This window comes from Melanotaenia boesemani, chromosome 6 (assembly GCF_017639745.1).
Source record: "Melanotaenia boesemani isolate fMelBoe1 chromosome 6, fMelBoe1.pri, whole genome shotgun sequence".
Classification (NCBI taxonomy): Eukaryota; Metazoa; Chordata; class Actinopteri; order Atheriniformes; family Melanotaeniidae; genus Melanotaenia; species Melanotaenia boesemani.
The window spans coordinates 12,362,548-12,387,587 of NC_055687.1; the positions used below are offsets into that span (position 1 = coordinate 12,362,548).

Below are 25,040 nucleotides of genomic sequence, written 5' to 3' on the forward strand. Positions count from 1 at the left end.
GTGATGTACGGCAAACAATAATAATATGAAATCAGCATTTCAGAACATAGGAGCTTTAACATCCAGAAATCAAAGAAGGCCTCGTTACGCCTCTCACCTGTCATGCTCTTTGTCCACCAAATGGTAGCGGGCACGGAAGGCCACCAGGTGGGCATAGTAGGCTGGCGCGGGGATGGAGACTGAGCGGGTACAGCGCACATAGGTGTGGCACAACTGGTAGGTGAGCAGCTGAAACTCATCAGCAGTAAAACAATTGTCGTCCCACAGTACGTGGTAGTGGGAGGGGCGGCTGGTGCCCTGAGAGTAAGGAAAGAAATATTTATTCATTTTATTTTTTTACTTAATTAACAAGAAGTTACTGTGGTGGACACAAAAGAATAACTACAAATCTCTGTGCATAAGATTTAAAGAAAAAAAAACAAAACAAAAAAAAAAAAAAACAAAGAGCATAATGGTGATTAAAGAGTTAAAGACAATCTATTTCTGTGCTGTCAGAATTTTGTTGGCTCAGTTTTAATCTTTTTTTTTTAATCTGTTAAAAGGAGGGGAGGAATTAAGAATAATGGGTGAATTAAAATGTTCCTTTGCTCCTTTTGCTGTAGCCAAATGGGAATTTAAATAAAACTGGTGGGGAAGTTTCTAACAAACAATTTATTAATTTGTTCTTGTCTGAAGATGACCAAAATGTAGACAATAAGCAGCTGTTTCTGCTGCCACTGCTTCATCACTCCTTTAGTACAGGTCTCAAAAGCCACATAGCTGTTAAAAGTTTAGTAGAAGAAAAGGCAATTTGGGGAAATGGGGGGTTTGAGGTAAGGCAAAGAAGATGAGAGGCTATTCTGACCTGTATTCCAGCGTGACTGCACAGATAAAAATCAAACTCGTAGGGATGCGTGATGTCTGTATCCACAGTGGTACCAGCAGGAATGTTTCCACTGCGTCCAACCTGGGGAAGCAAAGTTAAAGTCAATTACTGCCAGCTGATGACTTTTTCTGTCCATGTTTTATCATGAAAATAATAATTAAAAGCCTGAACAACCCAAGGCTTTTAAAGCACCAACTTATATTAGGAAGTAAAAAAAAGTTCTAGTTATTAAAAAATTAGTTGAAGCAACCCGAGCAGAAGTTCACTCAGTGCTTCACAAAACAACTAATTAAAATCCTAATGCACTTGAGAGCTTAATGCTCTGTATCACAGTGCCTGTGCGGAAAATAAGGTTGTTACTGGCCTGGTCTTACTCGAGAGGCCTTGAGTGCCACTCCAGAGCTATTGCTTTGTGTTGAGCCCTAATGCTTTAATCGAATGTAATTACACAGGTTATGTGGGTGAACGGACTAATCGACAACAAAAGGTAAGTAAAGAAGCCCATGTTCAGTTCTCATCATCCTAATAAAGCCCATAAACTTAAATTACTGTTCAATAGTTTTATGACTCCTCTAACCAGAGACTGAGTTTTCATCAATGTCTCTCCTGGCTCTATTTATAGTTTCCCCTTATTCTGGAATTGATTAAACCCTAAAAACTATTTTTTTTCTTAAATAACTATTTTCTTTTTCCATGAACCTTTTTCCTTCATGCCTCAAAACTTTACATCTGTGCATACTCCTGTCTATGCAAATTAAGTTAAGCAAATAAACCCTGCAGCTCTTCACCCTTAATTCTGCTAGATGCTTCACAGTTTTCAAATTTCTGTTATCAAAAAGGTAGTAATGTCTTCTTAACATCTGATAAACACTGATCTTATTGCCAGTAGGGCTGCAACTAATGACTATTCTGATGGTCGATTAGTCACAGACTATTAAAACGACTAGTCGACCAATCGGATTATGTATCTCATGATTATTATAAATGGATCTTATTTCACTTTCAGCTTTGAAATCTTGCATGAGGTTGTTATGTAAGTCCGACGTGCCTTGTCTTTAAGTGTTCGAGCATTGCAGACGTACTTCCGTGATACGCAAGGTCCGTTTTACAAATCTCACATGTATTTAATTTATTTTATAAGTTTAACGTGAAGTTACATCAGACTTTTGACGTCCTCTGCCGCCATTTTGCTCTTAGTCCGCCGCCATATTTTTCCCCTGGCGGACTCCAACTCTAAACAGCGATAAAAGAAAACAAGAAGGTGTCTCACTCTGTAGTTTTTGTATTTTTTTGGGGGGGGGGGGGGGTTTGCCGACAATTGTCGACGGCTAAATTCGTTGTAGACTATTTTTATTGTTGACAACGTCGACTAATCGTTGCGGCCCTAATTGCCAGCTCCCAGCCCATGTTTGAAACCATGTTTTTGGTCAGCTGTCTGTTTATGTTGTTATATGTCTTCTAAGATCACAAAAAAAGAAGAACTGGATTTCAATTGTAGGAAATCTTTAAGTATATCAGATGATTCATTTGACAAGTATTAAGCACATTTATGTGTGGTCTAACCAGATGTCTAATTTTAGGGCAATGGTAATTTCTTCATCCCTCACTGTGATTTTGACCTTTTCTTCTTGAATATAAACATATTTCTTTGTTCAATTTAACATTTGCATTTGCAACATTTGCTTTATTACTAAAATATTGTTAAAAATTTGCTATTTTTTTAAGCAAGGCCATGTATTATGAAGGTAAAAATCCATCCTTAAGTAAAAATTTGATCCAAATCTGAGATCTCTCTCCCTCAAGAACTGGTTGGACAGACAGCCTGGAAATATAGTGCGGATGCATAAAACGAGGCATAAAAAGAATATGGACTAAAACATAACACACCGCACTAACTTTAATGAGGATCATTATCTTGTCATACTAAAAGAGTGTGTGAGCTATTGTTTGTGTTTGGTATTAGAGACTTACTCTCTCGTTGCGGTCGGCACAGAAGAGGCGTGTGTGGTGGCGTTTTTGCACAACAATGTAGGTAATGCCTGGCTGGTACTCCTTCTCCAGGCTAATACAGGCCTCACGGATGGCCAGCAGCTCATAATACAGCACCTGAGGAGGAGGAGGAAAACATTTCTGCTTTAAGACTTTACTTTAAATAGATAGATGAAAATAAAAAAGCCTAAAATCTTTCCCTAAATAATATTATATGTGCAACAAATTTCGTGTGGCAAAAGTGGTGGTTATCTGATGTTAAACTAAAACTATGTTTTTTATCAAAGCAGGATAAACAGAGGGAGCAGACCTGTCTGAACTGGCCTTCTGAAACTCCATCCCTGTAGAAAATGATCCTGGTGGGCTTGTACCGGGTTGACTTGTAGAACTGGATGAGAAGTTCCCGCACCATAGAGGCCAGGTCCTGGATTACCTCCTGCCTGGGTCTCTGGACTCGCACAGTGGCACAGTACCTGCTAGGGTGTGCGTCCATGCTGCCAACCACCTGAAAGAGACAAGTGAGGAGGAAAAGGAGTGTAAGTAAAGGGGTAAATGGCAAGAGATGGGAAAGTCTGCACAAGGAGGCAAATGAAAAAAAATTTAAATCGCACTGATTTGTGTAAATAAAAGAAGAAACTAACTGCTGCGATTGAAGGTTTCTTCCCATCTCCAGCTGGCGGATGTGTAACATCTGCCCCCAGGAAGATAACTGGCTGCTGAAACACTGATGGTCTGTGGATTTAGAGACAAAGTCATGCATTGAAAGGAGCTGTATCATATATACGGAGTCTAAGATCATTGTGATCAATATCCTGAAGTGATAAACTTAAGACAAACTTAAAATTAAGAGCAAAATTATTGATTTCAATTAAGTTTCACTGGAACAATGCCAAACGGAGTTAGAGAAAGGGGGTGGCTCACCGTTGGTGAGGCACCAGGATGTTGTTTATGCCTCCCAGCTTCACATTGATCTTCAGGCAGAGGTTGGAGAGTGTCTGAGGTGACGTCTTCACCACATTCTTCACCTGAACACACTGGGTTGCCATGCCCAAAAGGGTGTCTCCCACTCGCTTCACCTCAGCTGTAGGTGTTTTTTTGTTTTTTTTTTTAGAAAAAAAAAGACAATTTATTTATTTTAAAAGTGTGGTACAAATTATTTTAACAGTTTTTTTTAATATCGAAGACCAGGAGAACACCATTTATCTCCTGCATAGAAATCTGGTTTAAACATTTGTCATATTTAAGAAAAAGCAAATATACTATGACAAATAAGCAAACAAAACAATATGTAATACTTGAAGAAACTAATCCCCCCTGCAATATTTCTCAATAAAACACTTCTGAGAAACGTAAGGACAGTAAATTGCATCATTTCTAGATTAGCTTTACAGTCTTGGAAGCATATCTCTGGGCCACAAAAATACTTTTTTTTTTGTTTGTTTTTTCTTAAACAGCTTTCTAACCATAGACTGGAGTTTTTCCCGGCAGGATGACGATGATGAGCTGCAGTCCAGCATAAGTGTTCTTCAGATGTCTGAACATGGGCTCAACACTGTCCGCTCCCTGGGCGTATTTACAGAAACATGGCTGGCCTTGGATAGGCATCCCAGCGTCTTTTGAGATTTTACGCAGCTGATCAGTGAAACCCCTACAGAAGGGACGAAAGGAAGCAAAGGGTAAATAATCACTGAGCAACATAAAGGCTCGTAATCATCTATGGTCACTTTTCCGTGGCTGGCTAGCTTATGTTAAACTTAGAAACTCAAGTCTACAGTCATTGTGTATTTATTGTTTTCATGCTGACACCATGTCTCACAATTGTATTTTGAAGGTTCAGAAACCCTGCTTGAATACTTGAAATTGCAACATGAGATTTTGTATTACATGCTCAAATGCAAGTAGCATAACTGATGCCGAGCCTTTGATAATGCAACACTAGTTCTTATAAGGTTTTAAACGTCAGTTAAAAATGCTGAATTTGTCCAACTGACTGTCATTTGTTAATGAACGTACCCTGTCCCTCTGGTATTTACTAGCAAAATAAAGGTAAAAAAAAAACAAAAAAACACAGGCTGTATGTACAAACACCATGTCCATCTGCAAACTGTTGAAGGAAAGTGCAGTGCAATTCTTTTTCTTTAACTCAGGTATGACATTAACAAAAATGATCTCACTTGAGAATTTCTTCGCGACACTGCCTCTGTGTGGCGAAGCAAGCAATAGCCCACATCTTAATCTCCACCCCAGTGTGGAACTGCTTTCCCCTCATGTCCCAAACCCCATGGCTGGGCGTGGCTACAGTGCGGTTCTGAAACAACATCACAATCTCAACACATGTATTTATTATTATGAGAGGAAACATTCATGTACATATGACTCAGGCTTGAACAGGCAAAAGAAAAGAAGCATGAACAAGTAAACACACATGCACCCTGCAGCCGCACCATTTCTGCACACAAATTCATAGTCAGGCATAAAACCAAAGACAATTTCAAATCTAATGTCTTTTAATGTGAACTGTAAATGTTATTGCATCGGTAGTGTGATGCAATGTTTTCTGCAGTCTAGTGTGTGTAAGATGCAATTTGGTTGGCATGTCATATGTAGCATTTTGTGCATAACTGTGATGTAGTTTTAAATAGCACAAATCCAAATGTATGATAAGAGGTGGGTTACATCAAAGAAGATAAACAGATGTTAATCATAACAGCATTTCAGTCTCAATAAGCTGCTTCTTCATGTTTTACAAACTTCTTGAATTCATTGCTTCTCAGCTTAAGAGGAAAATCAGTCATCAAATATTTGTTTTGCAAGTTCTAATTAAGTTTTTGTAAGAAGAAACCCAATTATAATTTAGATAACCATATGTTCTCAAAATAATATTTTTGGGGAAAACGTTTAGTCTCCCATCTTTCACGAACACATGGTTTGGAATCCAAAGCTGCGCTATTGAGAGTTAAAAACCAAGACACTATAAAAGTACAAACAGAAGCCAGTGAGTTAGTTTCCCCACAAAGACGGTGGAATAAAGTATGCCAAAGGGGAGAGCGTGTCAGACAAACAGAGAGAATGGGCGTGATTTAAAAGAAGGGTACCATAAAGTGCTCTGTGCTCACCCTGCCGCCGTACTGCAGCATGGGGGCGGGTAGCACTCGCCCCGTCACATGGGCCATCTCGTCGCGCACTCTGAACTGGAATTCCTGCACGAAAGGATCTGCTTCATAGTTGGCACTGCGCACCTATGGGGAAAAAGAGGCGGGAAAATTAGGTATACAGTCTTGTTTGTTTTCCTGCCAGAAGTTAGAGTAGCACACATAGTATTGAAGAAAAAACTGGGCAGCTGGTTAGCTTAGCAATAATATGACTGGAAACAGAGTTGGTTGCTCTGAAGGTTATAACCTGTGATATCAAGCACCTCTAAAGGTCATTACTGAGCAGCTTATATGTCATCTGTTAATATAAAAACAAAGTGTTGAATAAAGCAAACTTCTGCAAAAAAAAGAAAAAGGGAAGACATATTACAGTAGTATATAGTACCAATTTCCAAAAAGTACCAGCACTGGCCAAGTTTCAAAGAGAATATTTTTTTTCTCTTACTGTAAAATCTTTTTATTGCTTCAGAGTTTGTATTGTGTTGCCATGGAAAAATGGATCAGTTACAGACACACAACAAAATGACCGGTGTCAGTACACTAGTCGACCTCGCTGCCATGATATCAAAATGCATTACAGAATTCATTTTGTACTTGACAGACACAGCTTATCAGCTTGTTTTCCACCCGCACTGTCCTGCCAGTTTCAGCCAAATGTGCATGAAAACACAGGCGCAGTGACACAATGATTTCTTGTACAAGAGTCGAGCTATTCTGAGTGAACAGATAGGGAGTTTAATAAGACAACAACAACAGGTATGAAATGTGTGCTGCTAATCTGATGGTAGCCAGAGGCAGTTAGTGTGTGCAGTTTTTCAGTCTCTCCAGAAGCAAGACAGTGCAGACACTGGAACAGGTTCACATTAAAGCCATTACGACTGTGGCATTTTGATGACCCCGTGCAGATCTGCAGCGTAATTACCAAATGTGATAGTGAAGCACAGAGACATACCTCTGTTAATAACAGAAAATGAGAATGAGTTAGAGGTGAGGTGATTATAAAACCAGTAATTTGACATGAAGATGGGCAGCACAGCAAAGACTTGACATTGAATTTCCATAACAGTGTTACTTAATGCAGTTAAAATATTCTATCAGTCTTTTTATGGTACATATTGACCATATAGTATTTAAAGTTTTTTGTTACCAGAGGCTGTCTTGCCTTGAGTATTGCACCCACCTCTTTCTACATATATACTATTTATATACCAACTACTATAAATATTACTAACTTAAAATTATATTAAGCCACTTCTGAAATCATATCGCTCCATTATAATACAATATTACAAACACAGCTTAATAATAAATGCCATTTACTGTCATTTTAATATGCAAACAAAGTCAGTCCCAGTGTTTGGGGAGCTTGATAACGAATGAGACACCAGAACTCACCAGCCTACTGATCTCCTCTTGTCTGTCAGGTGCAGAGCGAGCTGTGGCTTTAATCATTGTGGAGGTCTGATTATCTGTCAGCTTTTTAATGCACCGTTGGCCAGCTACAATGTTACACACCTGCCAGGAGACAAAAGCAATATTCATTTTTTTTAATCTAGCCAGTAAAAGACTTTCTGCATACAGCAGCTTTTTCCACAGCTGCTCAGTTTAATACAAAAATGTGACAAAATAGCTGACTTGATGAAATGGTTCATGTCAGACATTGTGTGGAATGGATACTTGCTCTTCCTCACCTCTAAGGGCAGGTAGGTGTGCTTTTGCTCCTGGCCCACCTGTAGACAGGGTAAGTGTGGGTATTTGAGCTGCAGGTTGTACTTCTCTCTGAAGTACTGGGCTACAGTACGTTCTACAGTCTGACCATTCTCCAACTGCAGAGGGAACCTGCAACCAAAAAACAAATAAGTTAAAAACTAGCTAAATTTACTTTAAGTGTGGCTACATTAGTAGCTCAAGTGACATGTAAAGTGAATTAAAATACAATCCCAGTCCAACACAGAGTAGATCAGCAGCCATACGCTACTCCAGTGATGGATGACTAATGTTGGCTGCATGGTTGTCAGATGAGTCAGCCATTATCTGGTGCGTTTGGCGAGTTGGTGATTGCATCCTCTTTGGTCTGCGTTTACTGCTCCCTTTCCATCCACACACACAGCCACGAGTGTCCTGTTCTCTCATACAACCAGAGTGACTCACGTTTGATGGCTGGCTGGCCGACGGGTCACGTTGCAAACACGGTACTTCCTCCTCATGGTTCCACAGTGCGTCACCTCCACCTTCAGACCTATTGAATAATAGAAATGTGTTGGAGCAATATTAAAAACTTCTGCCTGAGCATGAAAGGCTGTGACATGTACTCAACTCCCTCTCCACCCACACACACACACATTTTGAATTAATCTCAGTTAACCCCAATTTTTCCACAAGCAGGCACACCTTCAATCCCCTGCTTCACCTTTGATTTCTTTGGTGAATTTGACTCTGTGAGAGTCTGTGAGAGGGCGAGGCTGCTCGTCTATGTTGTGGATATCCAACACTTCACACATGAACTGAATAACTGGCTGGGCTTTGTAGAAGGCGGTGGCAGACACTGCAAGATAAAACAAGAGTCATTCAAGACAAAAAATACATTTTATCTATCTATCTATCTATCTAGATAAGAAGATATATAGATATAGATATATACACACACATAAATATTTGCACACATATATGTACACTTTTAGAAAAAGACTTAACTAAACTAAAGCTTAATAATTTATTCTCTGTACCGCTTGGTCCATTATGGGTTGCTGGTAAGCTGCAGCCTATCCCAGCATTAACAGGTGAAAGGAAGAGTACACCCTGGACAGTTTACCAGTCCATCACAGAGCCAACAAATAGGGGACAAACAACCATTTACACTCGCACTCACTCCTAGGGAGAATTTAGAGTCATCAATTAGCCTAACACGCATATCTTTGGACAGTGGGAGGAAGACAGAGTACCCGGAGAGAACCCACGCATACACGGAGAGAAGATGCAAACTCCACACAGAAAGCGACCTTCTTGCTGTGAGGCTGCGGTGCTAACCACCACACCACCATGCAGCCCGCTTAATGTGGTTAAAATGTTTTGAGTGGTACTACAGCTAACCAGGCATTTATCTTGGTTTGTTTTCCAGTGTGCAGACGTACATTTATCAGTTGGCATAAAAACTCCAGCAGCATTGTTTTGCATGGATACCAAATAAGATGTGACTCAGAACACAGAACACACAGCCTTAAATGAAGCATTTACATAAATATGAACCAACAATGCTGAATAAATGCACAAGCAGCACTGCCCACACATAGAAGTTCACAAAGAGTAGAAATTCTCCTGATCTCACCAATGAGCAGTTTCCTTTTTTTTTTTTAATAGTTAATGTGTTTTTGTTTAAAAGAAAAAAATGAAGAATAGAGACAATAAATATGTTAGGTGAGATGTGAAACATGATAAAAATGTAAGGGAGTGAGGGAAAATGTAAGAAGAAAGAGCAAATAACACCAATCCAAAAATAGAGATGATAAAAGTGGACAGCTGATGCACAGGAAGTTTTCAGTGAGTAATCTACTTCAGCTGTTGGGATTGCTTAAAAAAACAAAACAAAACAAAAAAAAAAAAAAAAAAAACTGCCTCTGAAAGCACTTAAAATACACATCTACGAGTGATGCTAAACAAAAGGGCAGATGGTGTATTGTAGACACACTCCTGAATCTCTGATGTGCAGCATGAAACTGTAAATCATGACTTACAGGAAGTGATATCACTCCTGCTGTAACTGCCCTAGCCCTGAATTGAGTTTCCATTCATGTGTAAGAATATCTCTAAGTTATTCATGTAAATGTCTAGAAAAAAGGTCTAATTTCTCTGTTATGAGTAATCTGCTATACAGGCTTTTACAAACCCATGATGCAAAGACTGGGTGACGGGATTTGAAGAAAATTAGCTGAAACAGGGTTTATTAGATTGCTTTGCCAGTTTACAACACCATATTATATCGCTTTGCAAACAGTCCAAGTTGCAGTTGTTGGAGACTAGAGAAGTAGCTGTAGTTAGAGTAGCTAACTGATTTACAAAAGGATGAGAGCGCGGGAAAGTGAGACAATCAGAGTAGTAAATCAGAGTAGTGTGGCCAAATCTCAAAAGACAGACGGAGGCTTCAAGCTTTTGGAGCCAAACAAAAGCCGTCTCAAGGAAAATACCCAACGGAGCTACTCTTCTGACCCCAGCAACACCCACAAGTCTCCAGTCATCCAGGCAAAAGCACCCACATGCATACACACACTCAGACCTACACTCTACTCTTTGTCTCCACAGCAACAGTTCCCATCCAGCCAAGCACCCACCTTCCTCCATGTTCCTTACACACTCTCTCTCACACACATACTCACTTTCTCTCGTGCCATAGCAATTTATAACAGCCTCCTGTGGCAAAACAAACTCATAATTCTGTCAGATACATCCTACAAATAATGAAACTGTTATTGTATCATCATAATTCTAGGTTAGCAAATAGAGACGTAAGTCCCTTATCAATTATCAACCCTTGAACCGTGTAGTGTTTATATTTAACTGATTATTTTTAAACAGCTCCAATTCTATATAAAAAAATAATCAGATGATTAACAAATACTTTGCCTGATAGAAAAAGCCTGGAGATTGTTCTACAAACGTCATCAGCATTTACATAAAGTGTCATAAAGTGTAACATGAAGATTTATGTTGAATACAGCTATTTCATTTCTTTAAAGAAAAACAACACCAAAAGAAATTTGGTCTTTGGCCAGTTTCTAAAATCTAATCTGTCCAGGAGGCTCCGTGTGATTCTAATGTATCTGTTTAATTATTAAAATCTTATTTCTCTACTTCTAAAAAGAGAAACAAAATCAATATCTGTGCAAACAGGGCAAGCTTTATTTCTTCTGTCTTCTGGAGTTTCATGTAGTTGGCAACAAAAATAAAAAGCTTGGCAAACAGTGGGATTTGTTTCTCACCATCAATGTTGAGCATCATCTTCCACATGGCAGGGCGCACAGACTGGTGAAAGCCAAACCAAACCTCCCTCCCACCTCCCAGAGGATGGTCATAGCCCTCTGGAGCTGAGAAGAAGGATCGACCTACTGGAGTGTACCTAGATAGAGAAAAGCAGGAATTATTAGAGAAGACCAAAAGGAGTTCAAGAAAAGAGGGTGTTACAAAATCAAAAGCGGAGCAAAATGACATCCTGACTTCTGAGTGCAAGTCAGTATGTTTTTATACAGAGTCACAATCAGCTGCTCTTATCAGTCTAAGACTAGAGCAGTGGAGGCATCATCTGGACTCATCAACTTGTTATTACGGTCTAGAAAAGGACATTATTCTTGCATGTAGGCCACATTTTCCTTTGTGGATCCTAGGCTAAAAAGTCTGTCAAGATGCCAATACAACAGCGTGCTTCCTGCACCTGTGAGCAGAGCTAAATGTCAGGTGTTGATAAAACCATCTTTTAATATCGCTTTGAAAGAGATTTTCATTACAGCAGCGGTGATATTGTGTTTGCGTCTTTTACTGGGTCTCAGGAAGTGATATTGCATGGAAGGCAGAGCAGTGCTTTCTAAGAGTCCACGTGAAATGGGTTTGATTTCCGTTAGGATCAGAGAGCTGATATTGGTGTCACTATGACAACACAAATACAGAGTAGTAACAAAGCATCAGAGGGACTACTTTTACAATTATTTGTCTTCTGACTTTATAGAAGGAGAGGTTATGGTGAGGGAAATCAGAGAGGATAAATAAGTTATTTCTTTGAGAGTGGGGTAAGCTGTTATTTATAATGGTATTTGCAACTAATCTACAAATAAACTAGTATTAAAGGTCTAAATGAACCTTTCAACCAAATAAAAATCACAGCTGCTCACTTCATGGAGGGCAGGTGTCGCAGCACGACATCCACTGCGTGCACAGGGTTGGTGCTGATAGGCTTGTCCAGCTCAAGGGGCTCAGGCATGCTGCGTCCAGTCAGCACCTCGTGGAGCATGTGCCAGCTGACCAGAGACACAAACTTAATGGACACTTTGAAGGGCCGATCTTTCCCTCCCTCACCTGGAAGAGTGACGTCAAGGTCCACCTGTGGGACAAAACAAACAGATAAGGCAGGTTTTCAGGAGTTGTTGTTTGACTAGCTGTGTGTTTATCTGTATATGTCTGTAATCCCTATCAGCAATAGAGCATTTCTAGCTTCAGATGGTAAGCTGCTAAAACTGTATGCATAGTTTATATTCGGGATGCAGTGAAGAGGAATATTTGTGTTTCATTTGTGGCTGTGCGAGGTTTTTTTTCTGTCCAGCTCACCCCTGTGGGTGCCACAGGCAGTGGGTTGGCTGTGTACAGACTCTTCTTTCCATCATAGACTGGCCTTCGATCCCCAAAAATTGTCACCTTGAAGTGCTGCACCATAGAGTCAACCACCTCCCTGTAACATGGCACGCAGACAAATTAGCTGTGGCTAGATCTTGAAAAATGTTTAGGATGTCAAAGAATTTTTAAGCAGTTAAAATAATAACAATAATAATCAACAAATCATCTCTAAGGGCTTCTGTGAACCATTTAACAAACCACACTCTTGTGAATTCCTTCAATGCAAGCTTTACAATATTAGAATTAAGCAAAATGTCTATGTTGGGCCTTATGTAAATATATAGCACTTGAGAAAGTAATACGAGAGCCATCCTACCTGTTGACTCGCCGTGGGCACTTGTCAGGCTTGATGTCCACCTCGTAGAGGTAGACATCCATCTTTGGGATCTCCACCTGGAAGCAATTGGCCAGCAGCTTGATCGGCTTCCCCATGGTGCCATAGCCAGGCCGCCGAGGCATGGAGAATAGGGACTGGGCCCCAACGGCTCCTACGAGAAGAATGTGGGAGGGGCTTAAGTGAAAACCAATCTTTGTGTGGATACGATTTGACATTCAAGCCAAAAAAACACTAATAATCCTAGCTGTCACATCGGCATAGTGTTCAACAGTTCAACACAAAAAAGGGCATATTATTGTCAACAACTGTCAACACTGGCTGACAAAAAAGGGAAAAAAAGCACACCAAAACAAGCCTACCAGTGTTTGACTGTAGATAAAAAACAAAACAGAAATTCCAAATGTCAAGATGAGGTATTCTGTATAAGGGAAATGCCAACAATAAAAACATCAGACACTGACATTTCAAATCATACAACACACACACACACACACACACACATACATCCTCCATTCTCAGAAAAACATTTTAACATGTTCATTCAATTTGATTGAAGCAACTAAATGAATTCATTTTCAAAATGAATCAAACAGCTACAATTAAACCAAAAAATAAATAAAAAAAATCTTTTTTGACATTTACTATCTTGAGTGTCATTAGGTACACCAACTCAAGACATCTCACCAGCTTGCAACGTTGGTGCATTGAAATATGCTGTAACTGAATCACAACATGCATGAATCAGCACAAGAGTACTGAATAATCTAGCCCTGTTAAACATATTTAATCTGGAAATTCATTTCACTACGGAGTGATTTAAAAGAAAATCTATTTGAGAAGTTAGGTGTAAAAGTATTTTACCATTTAAAAAGCATAAAGACTAAATTTCTAATTTAGCAGCACATCTGTTCTTGGTTAAGTCAATATAAACTGTTATTTGTATGTGTAATACTAGTAGAACATAAAATGTGTGACCTTTGTCAACATGTGTTGACAAAGGTCACACATTTGTACAGACACACTATACCCACGATCACACAAAGGCCACGAGATGTCTCAGATATGAGTCACTTTAATCCAGAAAGAGTTTTCAACTTAATGTGACACAGTCATGTTGATGCTATTCTTGGTTCTTCTGAGGCTTGATACCACATCATACTTGTTTGGATTACACTCATGAAGCATTATAAAGCATTCTGTGATTGTTATGAAATACACATTTTTACACAAAAACTGAAGTGAAACTCATTCATTAGTCTGGCTTGTGGTGCTTTGTGTATGCCCCTGGCTTTAACTTCCAAGACACTTTATTTTTCCCTTTATTGTCTCCGCAGTCTTAATGATCTCCAGAAAAACCGCTCTGAATGTGTCACTAAAAAATTAGAGTCATGCTTGAGTGTGTGATTCATCGCAGAATTGACTCATAGGTCCAGATGTGTAGGTGAACCAGGGGTTAAGAGCTCTGCTATGGGGAAGTTAATAAAAATCCTCCCTCAACAAAACAGAAACCTTATGTGAGGTGATAGATTATAAGAGCTTGTTTATTTACAGTTGAGTTGTGGAGGGTTTCTCCTCTGGTGGACTGGAGCAAAGAATAACAGGGCTGATGGAGGGGTTAAAGCTACTTGATTGAAATTGCCTACTGGGATAAAATTCAGAAAAAGAGAGGAAAGACTAGAATACCAGCAACAGCTGTCTTTGTCACACGAAACTGTGCTCACACTAACTTTGTTACTGTAATTCCCTCGGGACCTTTGGTGCAACTTGTGAGGTGTGTCTAATTTAAGACACACAACAGTGACAAAGAGAAGGAAGACAGATATTAGGGTAAGCTACAGAAATAAGAAGTCTACCACTTAAGTCTTTTTCTGCCACACAAGTTCCTAATACAAACTTCAAGAAGTTACTCTTCACTAAAAGACATTTTTCTTTTATGTGATGGTCCATAGTTAAGTTGGCAAGCAAGGCCAGGATAGGAGGGAGTGACAGGATTATAGATTGGGCAGGGTTGGCGTTTTCCAGCTTTCATTTGCTTCTTGAGCTGGCCTACATTCAGTATGAGTCACAGAACCAAGAAGGCAAAAAAAACACACAAAGGAGCATCCAGCTTCGAGATTCAGCAATGGGATACCTATGCCTGGGTCTTACAGCAAAGAAAAAATAAGGGGAAAAAAAAGCACCATACCAAAGGCAAGTGCTGATATTCCACCCACTAGCACACACATAGTGACTTAGTTATGTTTTAGTACAAAAACCACACAGAAAGAAACCCAGAAATTTGTAGCTGTAGTATTATAGAGCCTATCTAAAAGATTATTTTCAATATTAGATAGAGAATTCACAGAGTTAGTCATTTTCAGCATTTTGCACAAATACAATTGCATGATTTTCCAAAAACTTTCACATTCAAATAAATTTCTCCTGAAAAAGCAACCTGCCACCTGTACTGATGGCTTGTGTTGACAAGATGCAAACAGACATCATAAAGAAACAACTCGTCTTGGTCTAATTAAAACCCAGGCCCTGTCACTGCGCTATTTAAATGGACTCCCTCTGCATTCTTTGGCTTCCTGCAAATCCAGTTCATGAATAGTTTTGAGACACTGGGTCCCCGAAAGAAAAAAAAAAACAACTTTTTTGAGTTGTTTGATTTCCCTTTTGAAAAATAGGCCATTCCAAAAACCTGCTACTTAAGAAAATTCATTTTAGCCAAAGCATCTACTGTGGCCGGTTAACACAGATGGGAATTAAAAACATTACACATTTGGGAGGCAACAAGCTGAGATTTTTCAATTCTACCAAGAATGTCACCCAGATGTGTGTTGGACGCATTTTATGAACAGCCAGCCTAGCCCGACGATCCAGCAACACGTCAGATAACTCCCCCTCTATCTTCCTGCAGTCCCTCTCAAGAGTCATAACAAACCTGCTTTACAGAAGGCAGTTGGGAAGAGGTTTGAGAAGAAAGTTGAAGTCCCCTTCTGCTAAAAATGTGTTTTTTACCTTGCCAACATGTCCAATAAGGTGCTTTTTTTATTATTATTATTATTATTTAATGTGTTGGCCGAAGATTTTGGCTTTGGATCTGAGGAGCACGGCTCTCAGCCACATATAGGTGAAGTCATACAGTCTCCATGTTCTATCTAGACTTTTTGGAGGAACCAACATCAACCAATCACAACTTCTTTCTAGTTAGTTTTAAACTAGGCAAGTTGGTGTGTTTTCTTTTGGTTGCTAAAACGGCAAACTTTTTTTTTTTTTTATTAATGCGATGCCATGAAATCAGATTTTGTAAGATTGTGTGTCTTATCCAGAGCTTTCAAACTATAATAGAAGCAGATTCAGTTTTTTTGATGAGACTGCAGCATCCCATGAAAAATACCATACAAGGATATTTTTCAGAAGGCCATTTCACACATCTGACCTATAAATTAATCAATTTGACCCACTAAACTATTCATACACCACGGTTTCAACTGTTTATCAGATATGCGCTTTGAGTAAAAGAGGGCATGTCCAATAAGTCCTCTTTTTATATGTTTTCTCTCAATGTACTAAAGTTGTTACCCTCTGCAAGCTCAGGTTGACTGTTATGGCCACTTGGATTACACTGCCCCTGTGGCTGACAAAAGCAGTTTGACAAAACTAACTCATTTTTACATTTTTTTTTAAACATCACCAAGAGATTCCAGTCGGAGTTTAAATGGACAGGAATCGTCTTGAGTTATAAGAAAATTTCACTCTGGGGCCCATTCTCAAACAAAACTCTGTTACTGTGCAAATGAGAGGCCAAAACGCAACAAAACTTGTGTGTTTTACCGTCTCAGCGTTGTCATGGAAATGGGGCCTCAGATACACTGTATAAAAAAGGACAAGTACAGGATGTAACCATTAAATGATGCTCAAACTAATCAGCTTATATGGCCATTCTCACAGCATCCAAGATGTGTGCATAACCACTAACACAAGCACGCGCACACACACACACACACACACACACACACACACACACACACACACACACACACACACACACACTATCATGAGTTTACAGGAAGATGTTGGGGATAAAGTCCCCTCTGCAGCTGGTGGGTGACATGTTATTGTTCCCAACTGCAAATACTGAAACTCAACCCCTAAGTTTAAACAATTACCACTTATCAACTCTGAAGCAGGTGTAAAGGGTTCATGACAACTCTTTAGTGGAAAAAGGCTGCACTGGATGCATGTGTGTGTGTGTGCACACATTTGGATAATTACAGGAAGGATATGCCTTAACAAAATGAGGAGACTAGATCTGATCCACCCATGTCTATCAGTGTGTTCTTTACCACTGAGCCTATACAGTCATTTGGTAAAAGAAAACAAAAAGACAACTTTTAATTGATTACAATCAAAATCAACCAAGTGTATTTGGGTGAAATTGTAACCCTTACATAGTAATGTATGGATAGAGCATATCTTATTGCTATAGATCATTTATTATAGAGCCAATTGTTTATTCTGTAGCCATGTAATTACACAGACGTAAAAATCAGAAAAATGTAGATTTGTTTTCAGTTTACATATTCTCTACACTTACAGTGACATACAGGTTAGTGTATGTAGGGGGCTGTGAGCTGCCAGTCCAAAGCTGGCAACTTACTATTGAAATACTGACACAAATATCATTCAACTAGCATTCGCCATAGTTTTACTTTTTTTCTTGCCTAAATATTTCGCCATGTAAAATAAATTTTGTAACAAGAAATACAAGAAATACATTAAATAGTTGACCTCTTTAACCATCTTATTTGACCAATTTGGTACTTAAATGTACAAAAAAGTATGACAACCAGAGACCATGTTTTAGGCTTTCCCAAGAGATCCGTTTAATGTTGACAGTTTTCTGTGTCAAGGAAAAGCTGCTGTTAAAAAGGTGGAAATGATGCACTTTACACTGTTTTCCAACTAGCAGCTGTATAGCATTTTTTTTTTTTTATTTGGGACATTGCATTTTGTGGCTCATGCCATGCAAACAGAGATTGTAGCTAGAGGTAATTCTCAACTCCCGTCCCTGGTGGGCCCTTCTACACTACATTAAAATACAACGATACATCACAAAATCTATATAAAACTTACCCATAAACACAATTCAAAATCTACTATTCATTCTCTCTCACTCACACACACACACACACAGTGCTATTTACAAATGGGTACAGTTTCAGTTTGTACCCATTTGTAAGCCTAGAAGTAAAGGTTTTAAACTCAGATATGGTCTTGAGTTCAGTTTTCTTCCATTTTACTCTTTTTGTGAGTCAGTTTAAACCGGTCAGCTGGTTAGGTAAAAGGCCTCCGACACTCTCTGCAAATTAAATGTAAACAAGATACTAACTTGTGTCATTGTTTCTTAGTGTAAAACCTATTTGAGAGCTTATCAAACTTTGTGTCAATAATATGATTCATGTCTGGCTCTGTTACAGTACTCTAGAGGACCTAACCTGCAAATTTATGGCATGTACAACCAGTAACATTACAGTTGTTGCCTGACTGTCTCATTTTATCATTGGAAAATGTGCAGCAAAAGCGTGGGCAGAAGAAACAGAAGACAGCTGACACATAATGAGGTACCAGTGTTACACTACACAGCAGGAGTGCACATGGTATAAATAAGTCAAATAAACACTCAAAGTTGAGATGCCTTTCTTCACACATAAATATCCTGCAGAAGCATCTCAGCAATGTGAACTCATTCCACTCAGTTGCTTTGCAACACAACCCAGTCACACTGTACACAGTGGGCTGAAAGCCAGAGAAACTGGACGGTGAGAAGCTAGGCTGACATCCAGCCGATGCAAACCCCCTCCACCACATCCCGCCAAAGCACGAACGTCCACGCTGCTAATGTGTGCACGTCCACACAAGCCCACACACAAACACACAATACAGCTGTTGTATTTCTAATCCAGAGAAGCCTGAGCTGTGGGAACAGGGCGAGTGCTCAGTGGCCAGGCACAATAGCGTCAGTCACAGCAGGCAGAACCTAGAAACACACACTTACAGAAGTACACAGAAAGACTGAAGGCTGGTGAGGAAGGACTGATGCAAGTCGCACACAGCAGGACTCCCCCCTCGTGTTCCCCTCTTCAACCTCAAGAGAGAGCTGCATCTGGCAGCCAAGGGAGTCACTGCCACTCTCTACTACAGATAAACACCAGCAGCCCACCACATACTGACAGGCTGACGAGGGCACAGTTGGTCACAACAACATTCAAAAACGTTGAAATCCCCCTCAAGCCAAACCTGAGGAAGAACGAGAGCAAAGGAGTTTACATGACACAAATGTTTTCAGAAAGAAGGGGGTGGGGGTATTTTGGAGAAGGTTAAAAAACATATGTAGTGATAAAACAGTTGATACTCAGCAGCATAAGGGAAGGTCCAACTGTTAGACAGTAAGACTGACATAGGAGGGTGATATACTGTATATACACGCTATATTCATTTAGACAAAGTTCCAACTTTGTCCAGCTGATTTGAGTATTTTACTCAAGGAGGCTAAATGAAACCTTATGTCTCACTATTCCAGTTTGAGTGGAACAGCAGCCAGGGGTTGTTTACTTTTGATGTTGACTTGGGCAGGATAGCTGCTCTGGAGTGTACACACACAATAATAAATTAACTAGAACCAAAACAAGGCCAACATCTTAACAGGCACATTTCACCGAGATTAAAAGGTTCAAATTGTGCAAACAGTTAGAAACCCTCATTTACAAGTAAAAACAGCAACCTCAGTAATTTTGCATCTATCATGATGCTGAATAAGAGGATTTATATGTTGCTGGGTGGATATAGTTTTATTTAGATTTATTTTCAAAGCAACATACCTATCAGTCCTAACCAGAGACAAAAACAAAACTGTAAAAGAAAGCCACCACCAAGTACTGACACCATTTATGCTGGGGCCTAAATTTTGTGGTACAAAGAAGTTTAAGTAGGTCAATATTTTTTGAGGTTCATCAGATAAAATTAACATAAAATAAACATGTTCCACCGCAAGCAAGTAAATTTCGAACTTGTGATGTAAATAAGCTTTTAAATGTGAGGAAATGTAGAAATGTAATAAAATATTATATATATATATATATATATATATATATATATATATATATATATATATACAACTGACCAATGTCTGTCTGTCCTCCAGTGAACTGCAACATAAAACACACAGTATCCCTTCCAGGTCCCCCTCTTCCTGTTCAGAACTTTCCCCAAAAATGAGCCCCTTGCTGCTTCCCCAAAAAACAGGTCTCAGGGAGAGGGAAAGCAGTGGGGGGTGGAAGAGGTGGAAAAGAAGCATGGGGTGGCTTAAAACACTATGACACATCACAACATCCTGTATTCCTCCTCCTCCAACACACACAGGCCATCCCATGATGGCAGACTACTCAGGCCACTTTTTTTGTTGTAAACTCCACACATGCGTCACAGTGACTTTTAAGTACACTAACCCAACACATAGTTAAGACCTTTCAGTGATAACAGGAAAATATAGTCTATACAGGCCATCTGTTTTCTAAATACATAAAAATGTAAATGGTTAGTCTATTTGCAGAATGTATATGACGGTTTTTACCTTGTTTCACTTGAGAGTAGTGTTCAAGGTCAGAAAATGACACTGAAACAAAGAAGGAGGGTGTCCGTTTCGGTTAAATATCAACCTACGCGTTAGATGGAGGAGGCCTTTTGGATTAATTCATTAACTCAGCCCTCAATGCTTTATACTGACAAAGAAAAGAGAAAAAAACGCTTTTTGTTTTTAAATATTCATAGTTTTTAAATTATTGTCAGTGAAATAAAATCAAAAGTAAAATCTCCCTCCAATACAATTATCTTAAGGAGCTATGCTAAACTGCATTCTCCATAGAAACCAACAACATATGCCAATGTTTAGCCTTATAGGTTGCCGGGACCACCGACGGGGGCCAGTCTATTGTCACCAGGCTGTTGAATGAACTGAGTATTATGAGGAGAGACTGCAAATCAAGTACTAAGCCCACCCTCAAAGCTGACCATACTGTCTGTGCAAAATCCACAGAGAATCGACCTACAAGAAGAATGACAGGGAAGGCAGAGTTTCCCACTGGGTAACAGAGATGGTATCCAAGGAAAAGAAAGGAGGGTTCGGGTGGTAACTGAAGAAAACAAAAAAGAGCGGGAACTGCCGGAGTGTGAGAGAAAAGAGGCTATGAATTAAGAAGAAAATGAAAAGAAACTCGAATAAAAACAGAGAAAACAAAAATACAAACAGCAAACTTTTTTCTAAACTTCCCCCAAAGCACCACAGACAAATTTCATTATGAAACTTGTTCACATCTTAGGAGTTTTAATGGACTGTAAAACCGCCTCCACCAGGGTTCTCTCTCATACCAAGCTGAGTCATCTCCAACCAACTCAAATCCCACCTGGTTATAGTGTGACAGGTGGAGAGTGGAGAAGGAAAGCCCCCCTCTGGCTGTATTGTACTAGCCATCTTATTGTCTTCCTGTAAGCTGCTTGTTTTAATAAGCCAAATGTGTCTACATGTAGAGATGCTGCCACTCAAAATAAAACAAAAAGGGGCGCTTCAAACATTAAATATGCACAAACTGCACTTCAATTCTGCTCAGCTCAAGCACTAAAGTAACTGAGGCTGCAAGATATTAAAAAAAGAATTTAAATATTGTGCTGACAATTTCACGTACAATATAAACAAATAATTCAAAATATATTTTCAGGTATATTACCAAGGGCTAAATTTTGGGCTATAAAATAATAGTCTAGCATAATTTTCCCAACAGAGCGGGTCCAACAACATTGTTCATAATACCCGTCACTGTGTCTGCACTAATATATAGATATATATATATATATATATATATATAGATAGATAGATAGATAGATAGATAGATAGATAGATAGATAGATAGATAGATAGATAGATAGATAGATAGATAGATAGATAGATAGATAGATAGATAGATAGATAGATAGATAGATATAAATAAAGGTGGCAACAAGATATATCAATGTTACTAAATTAAACATGCCTGAATATTTATTCAAACATGTGAAAAAGAATATGATAACAAATACAAGTATGAACATAACGCAATAAAGTTCAAAGACAAATTCAAATTTTGCACAGAATATATTGCTAGAGATTTTAACAGTGATCCTATTTTTTTTAGCTATTTCAAAGGAATTATACTCAGTAGAGAACAATTTTACCTTTTGTTTTTCTAAAATCAGCATCCGTCAGACTTCATAAACTTAAATATCAAGTGACAAGCTGTTTGTTGGACTGCTGTGCGCTTGGCACATCAAAATAGATTAAATTTGCTTGAGGCCTAGAAGTCTAACTCCTTATATCCCTGGTGCTAATCTCTTTGAGAGCCATGGTTTCCATGCCCCATGTTGAGGTTCTCAGACTACTACTGGAGAGAAAAAGGATTGCCAGTTTCTAAAACAGGCTGAGCAATCAATTTGCATTTCCTCAAACCACTCTCCATCCCACTGACTGACTGACTGATAGAGGACCCCCTTTTAATCATTTACCTAAGCACAGACTGGCTAGCTCTTGGCAGTTAGCGACATGGGAATGTAAACCAAGAAAACATACACAGATGCATTATCAAGACAGTCATAAAATTATACGTCAAAAATACTTCTGTTTGTACTCATGCATTAATGCCTTCTGAAATGAAAGCATCAATCTCACTCTTAACACACTTAATGTAAAAGCTAGCCAACAATATGCTCTATGTGAAACTGCATGTGTTGTGTTCTCAGAGTGCTGTCAGCAAACACCATCCACTAATGGCAGGTCTGGTTTTTAAGGCAACCATTCTTCCTGGGGAGCTTGCGTGGTATGTTGGTAGGACGGACAAGTCAAACTGCTCAAAATAAATTAAAGTAGAAATATACCAAACACTAAGATACTTAAGCCACAGGAGTAAACTGTAAAACTATTTTGCATATTGAATTGTTTTTTGTGGATGGACAATTCACATTAGAATTTTTCATTTAAAGAATTTTGTTGAAATTTACAACTAAAATGTAACAAATTTGTCTTTTGGCCCAGTAGAACAAACCAATTACAGGTTATAGATCATTACTTTCCATACATGTCTGCATTTGTCTGGTATCAGTGAGTGCTTAGTTGCTGAGAAAACACCTTGTGGTCCCATATGCTATTAATGCCGGTAGGTGTCACACCTTGAGAGAAACTGAGATGCTAATAAGATAATAGGCAGTAGAGAGTGATCTCTTTAGGAGGAGGAGGGAATGGGCAAGGAACCGACTGCTATATCATGTGTCACTGGCTAATCAAGAATACCTAGCATTCAGTTTATGATCACATAAGTGGAAAGCATCCGTTACAGAGGAGAAAATGCCAGGTGGTTCAGACTGTTAAACTGCCACCTTGACCAAGAAAGCGAGTCACCTTGTAAATGGACAGACAGCTGTCTTCATTTTCAGGTCCATACAAGAATTTACTAATATATATATAAAGTTTTGTTCAGTTTATAAGTTTAGGCTGGTTAAAAGAAATATTTGATAAAATTGTTTAGACTTGCACCTGCAACTGAAGCCTACCTACTCACATTGGAAGAATGACATCACTACTAGTTGAATGTTTTCAGCACTAAGCACGTGCACGACAAACAAATGCCACACTATAAATGCTTCTGCTAAATATGCTAAGGTCAGTCGGGGTCAGCTGCTGATCAAGACCTAGGTAACATGAAAAGGACAGAGTTAACCCTCTACCACATGTTCTCAAGTGACTTGCTTTGCTAGGTTTGAGGTAGCAGTCCAATACTAATACAGGGGAATACCAAGCTTTAGTTGGGCGGTTGATGAAGTCCACACCTACCTCAGCTAACATTTCAGCAAAAGATTTCACTTTTGAATGTTGACTACGATTTGAGTTTTTGACGCTAGTGAAGGCAACGTAACAGCAGAGGCGTAGAAACTCCCTGGTCATAACTACTAAAACTTACTCCATGTTAATACTGCGAAACAACCATGTTTGGACAATGTCATGAAGCGTAAATGGGAAAACTGAGATATATATATATATATATATATATATATATATATATATATATATATATATATATATATATATATATCACAGACATTTGTTATGCCGGTGTCTCATCTCACGAAAGATAACCAGTAACGCTACACCCTGGGCACATAAACTTATACTAACATTACAACTGAAAAACTAAACTTAAAAAATAAAGTAATAGAATGAATTACCTGTAGTTCCGATTTCCATTCATGAGGTCCCTGCCCGGTTCACTTCCCGGATCACAGATGTCAAACGTCTGGAACTCCTCCGTTGACTCCGGTGTCTCCTTCAGCACAGCGCCCCAGCAGCGCGCTAATTGACCGAGTGTCCTAGTCTTTGGTATCAACCCCCCACTCCTCACGTACTGTCAAAAGGGGCCCTTCAGTGGTGTCGTTTCACCGGCCCAGGGTGTTCGGCGTCTCCGCAAACCACCGTTTTCCAACGGTCAACGTATGAAATCCTATTTCACTGCCACGGCAAAAGACACTGGCTGCTCAAAGACACTGTAGCAGTGAGAACCCGCTAGTTAGCAAAGTTAGCTCGCTAGCCAGGCTCAGGAAAGTGGCAGGAACAGACGAGTGAAGCTGTCAGGATATCATCACAGCGGGGTCAGTGAGTCCAAATAATTTCTTACCAATAGCTGGACAATAGCGAGGACGACATAAATTCGTATCTACGTGACAGCGAGCGTCGGGGCAGCTACAATAATTAGCAAGCTGGTTAGCTCGGTTGATATAGTTGGAATTCTGACAGGCGACGGCTACTTTTATGGCGTTAAAAACAGCTGTTAACACGGGGCCCTTTCGCAAGCGCTGTATTCCGACGACGTCGTCCTCTGTAATCTGTATCCCGGGGCCAAAAAGAACTGTCAACACCGCGCTGTTTCTGTCGATAAATGTCAAGATTTCCAAGCTGGTTGACAGATCAACTCTGCAGAGCTTCAGCCAGCCAGCTAAATATGGTGAAGTTGCCTTTCTGACACCGACAGGAAGAGGTGGGCTCTGTGTTACCAGACGTCAGAATAATCAACTCCGCCTTTAGCCAGAGGTAATCCCACGTTTATGAATAAATGAGCAGATCCATTTATTTAAATCATACACCAGTATGAACTGTAGATAGGACGATGTAAGGGTAAGAGTTTAAAGTGACATATCCTCTTCAGTAATGTTGAATATGTAAGTCCTACTAAATTCCGTTGTATTTTCTGCATTCAATAAA

General features: G+C 39.3%; 1 protein-coding gene across 2 annotated transcripts in view; it reads right to left on the reverse strand.

Annotated features, from left to right (window-relative positions):
• Window positions 1–24,828, reverse strand: part of LOC121641781 (protein argonaute-3) — a 30,295-nt gene extending 5,467 nt beyond the window's left edge. Inside the window, exons 1-18 of one of the 2 annotated variants that reach the window (XM_041988067.1) lie at window positions 24,011–24,828; window positions 12,698–12,869; window positions 12,316–12,436; window positions 11,883–12,091; window positions 10,980–11,116; window positions 8,417–8,551; window positions 8,158–8,245; window positions 7,698–7,845; window positions 7,402–7,521; window positions 5,971–6,093; window positions 5,029–5,162; window positions 4,318–4,502; window positions 3,776–3,935; window positions 3,496–3,586; window positions 3,165–3,359; window positions 2,837–2,971; window positions 845–946; window positions 98–297 (exon numbers count right to left, since the gene is read on the reverse strand). In XM_041988067.1, the coding sequence (XP_041844001.1) occupies window positions 98–297; window positions 845–946; window positions 2,837–2,971; window positions 3,165–3,359; window positions 3,496–3,586; window positions 3,776–3,935; window positions 4,318–4,502; window positions 5,029–5,162; window positions 5,971–6,093; window positions 7,402–7,521; window positions 7,698–7,845; window positions 8,158–8,245; window positions 8,417–8,551; window positions 10,980–11,116; window positions 11,883–12,091; window positions 12,316–12,436; window positions 12,698–12,869; window positions 24,011–24,029 (2,474 nt within the window). In that variant the 5' untranslated portion in view covers window positions 24,030–24,828. Of the gene's footprint in view, window positions 1–97; window positions 298–844; window positions 947–2,836; window positions 2,972–3,164; window positions 3,360–3,495; window positions 3,587–3,775; window positions 3,936–4,317; window positions 4,503–5,028; window positions 5,163–5,949; window positions 6,094–7,401; window positions 7,522–7,697; window positions 7,846–8,157; window positions 8,246–8,416; window positions 8,552–10,979; window positions 11,117–11,882; window positions 12,092–12,315; window positions 12,437–12,697; window positions 12,870–24,010 lie in introns of both variants that reach the window. The other variant, XM_041988066.1, reaches the window with a different exon arrangement.
• Between the last annotated feature and the right edge of the window lie 212 nt (window positions 24,829–25,040).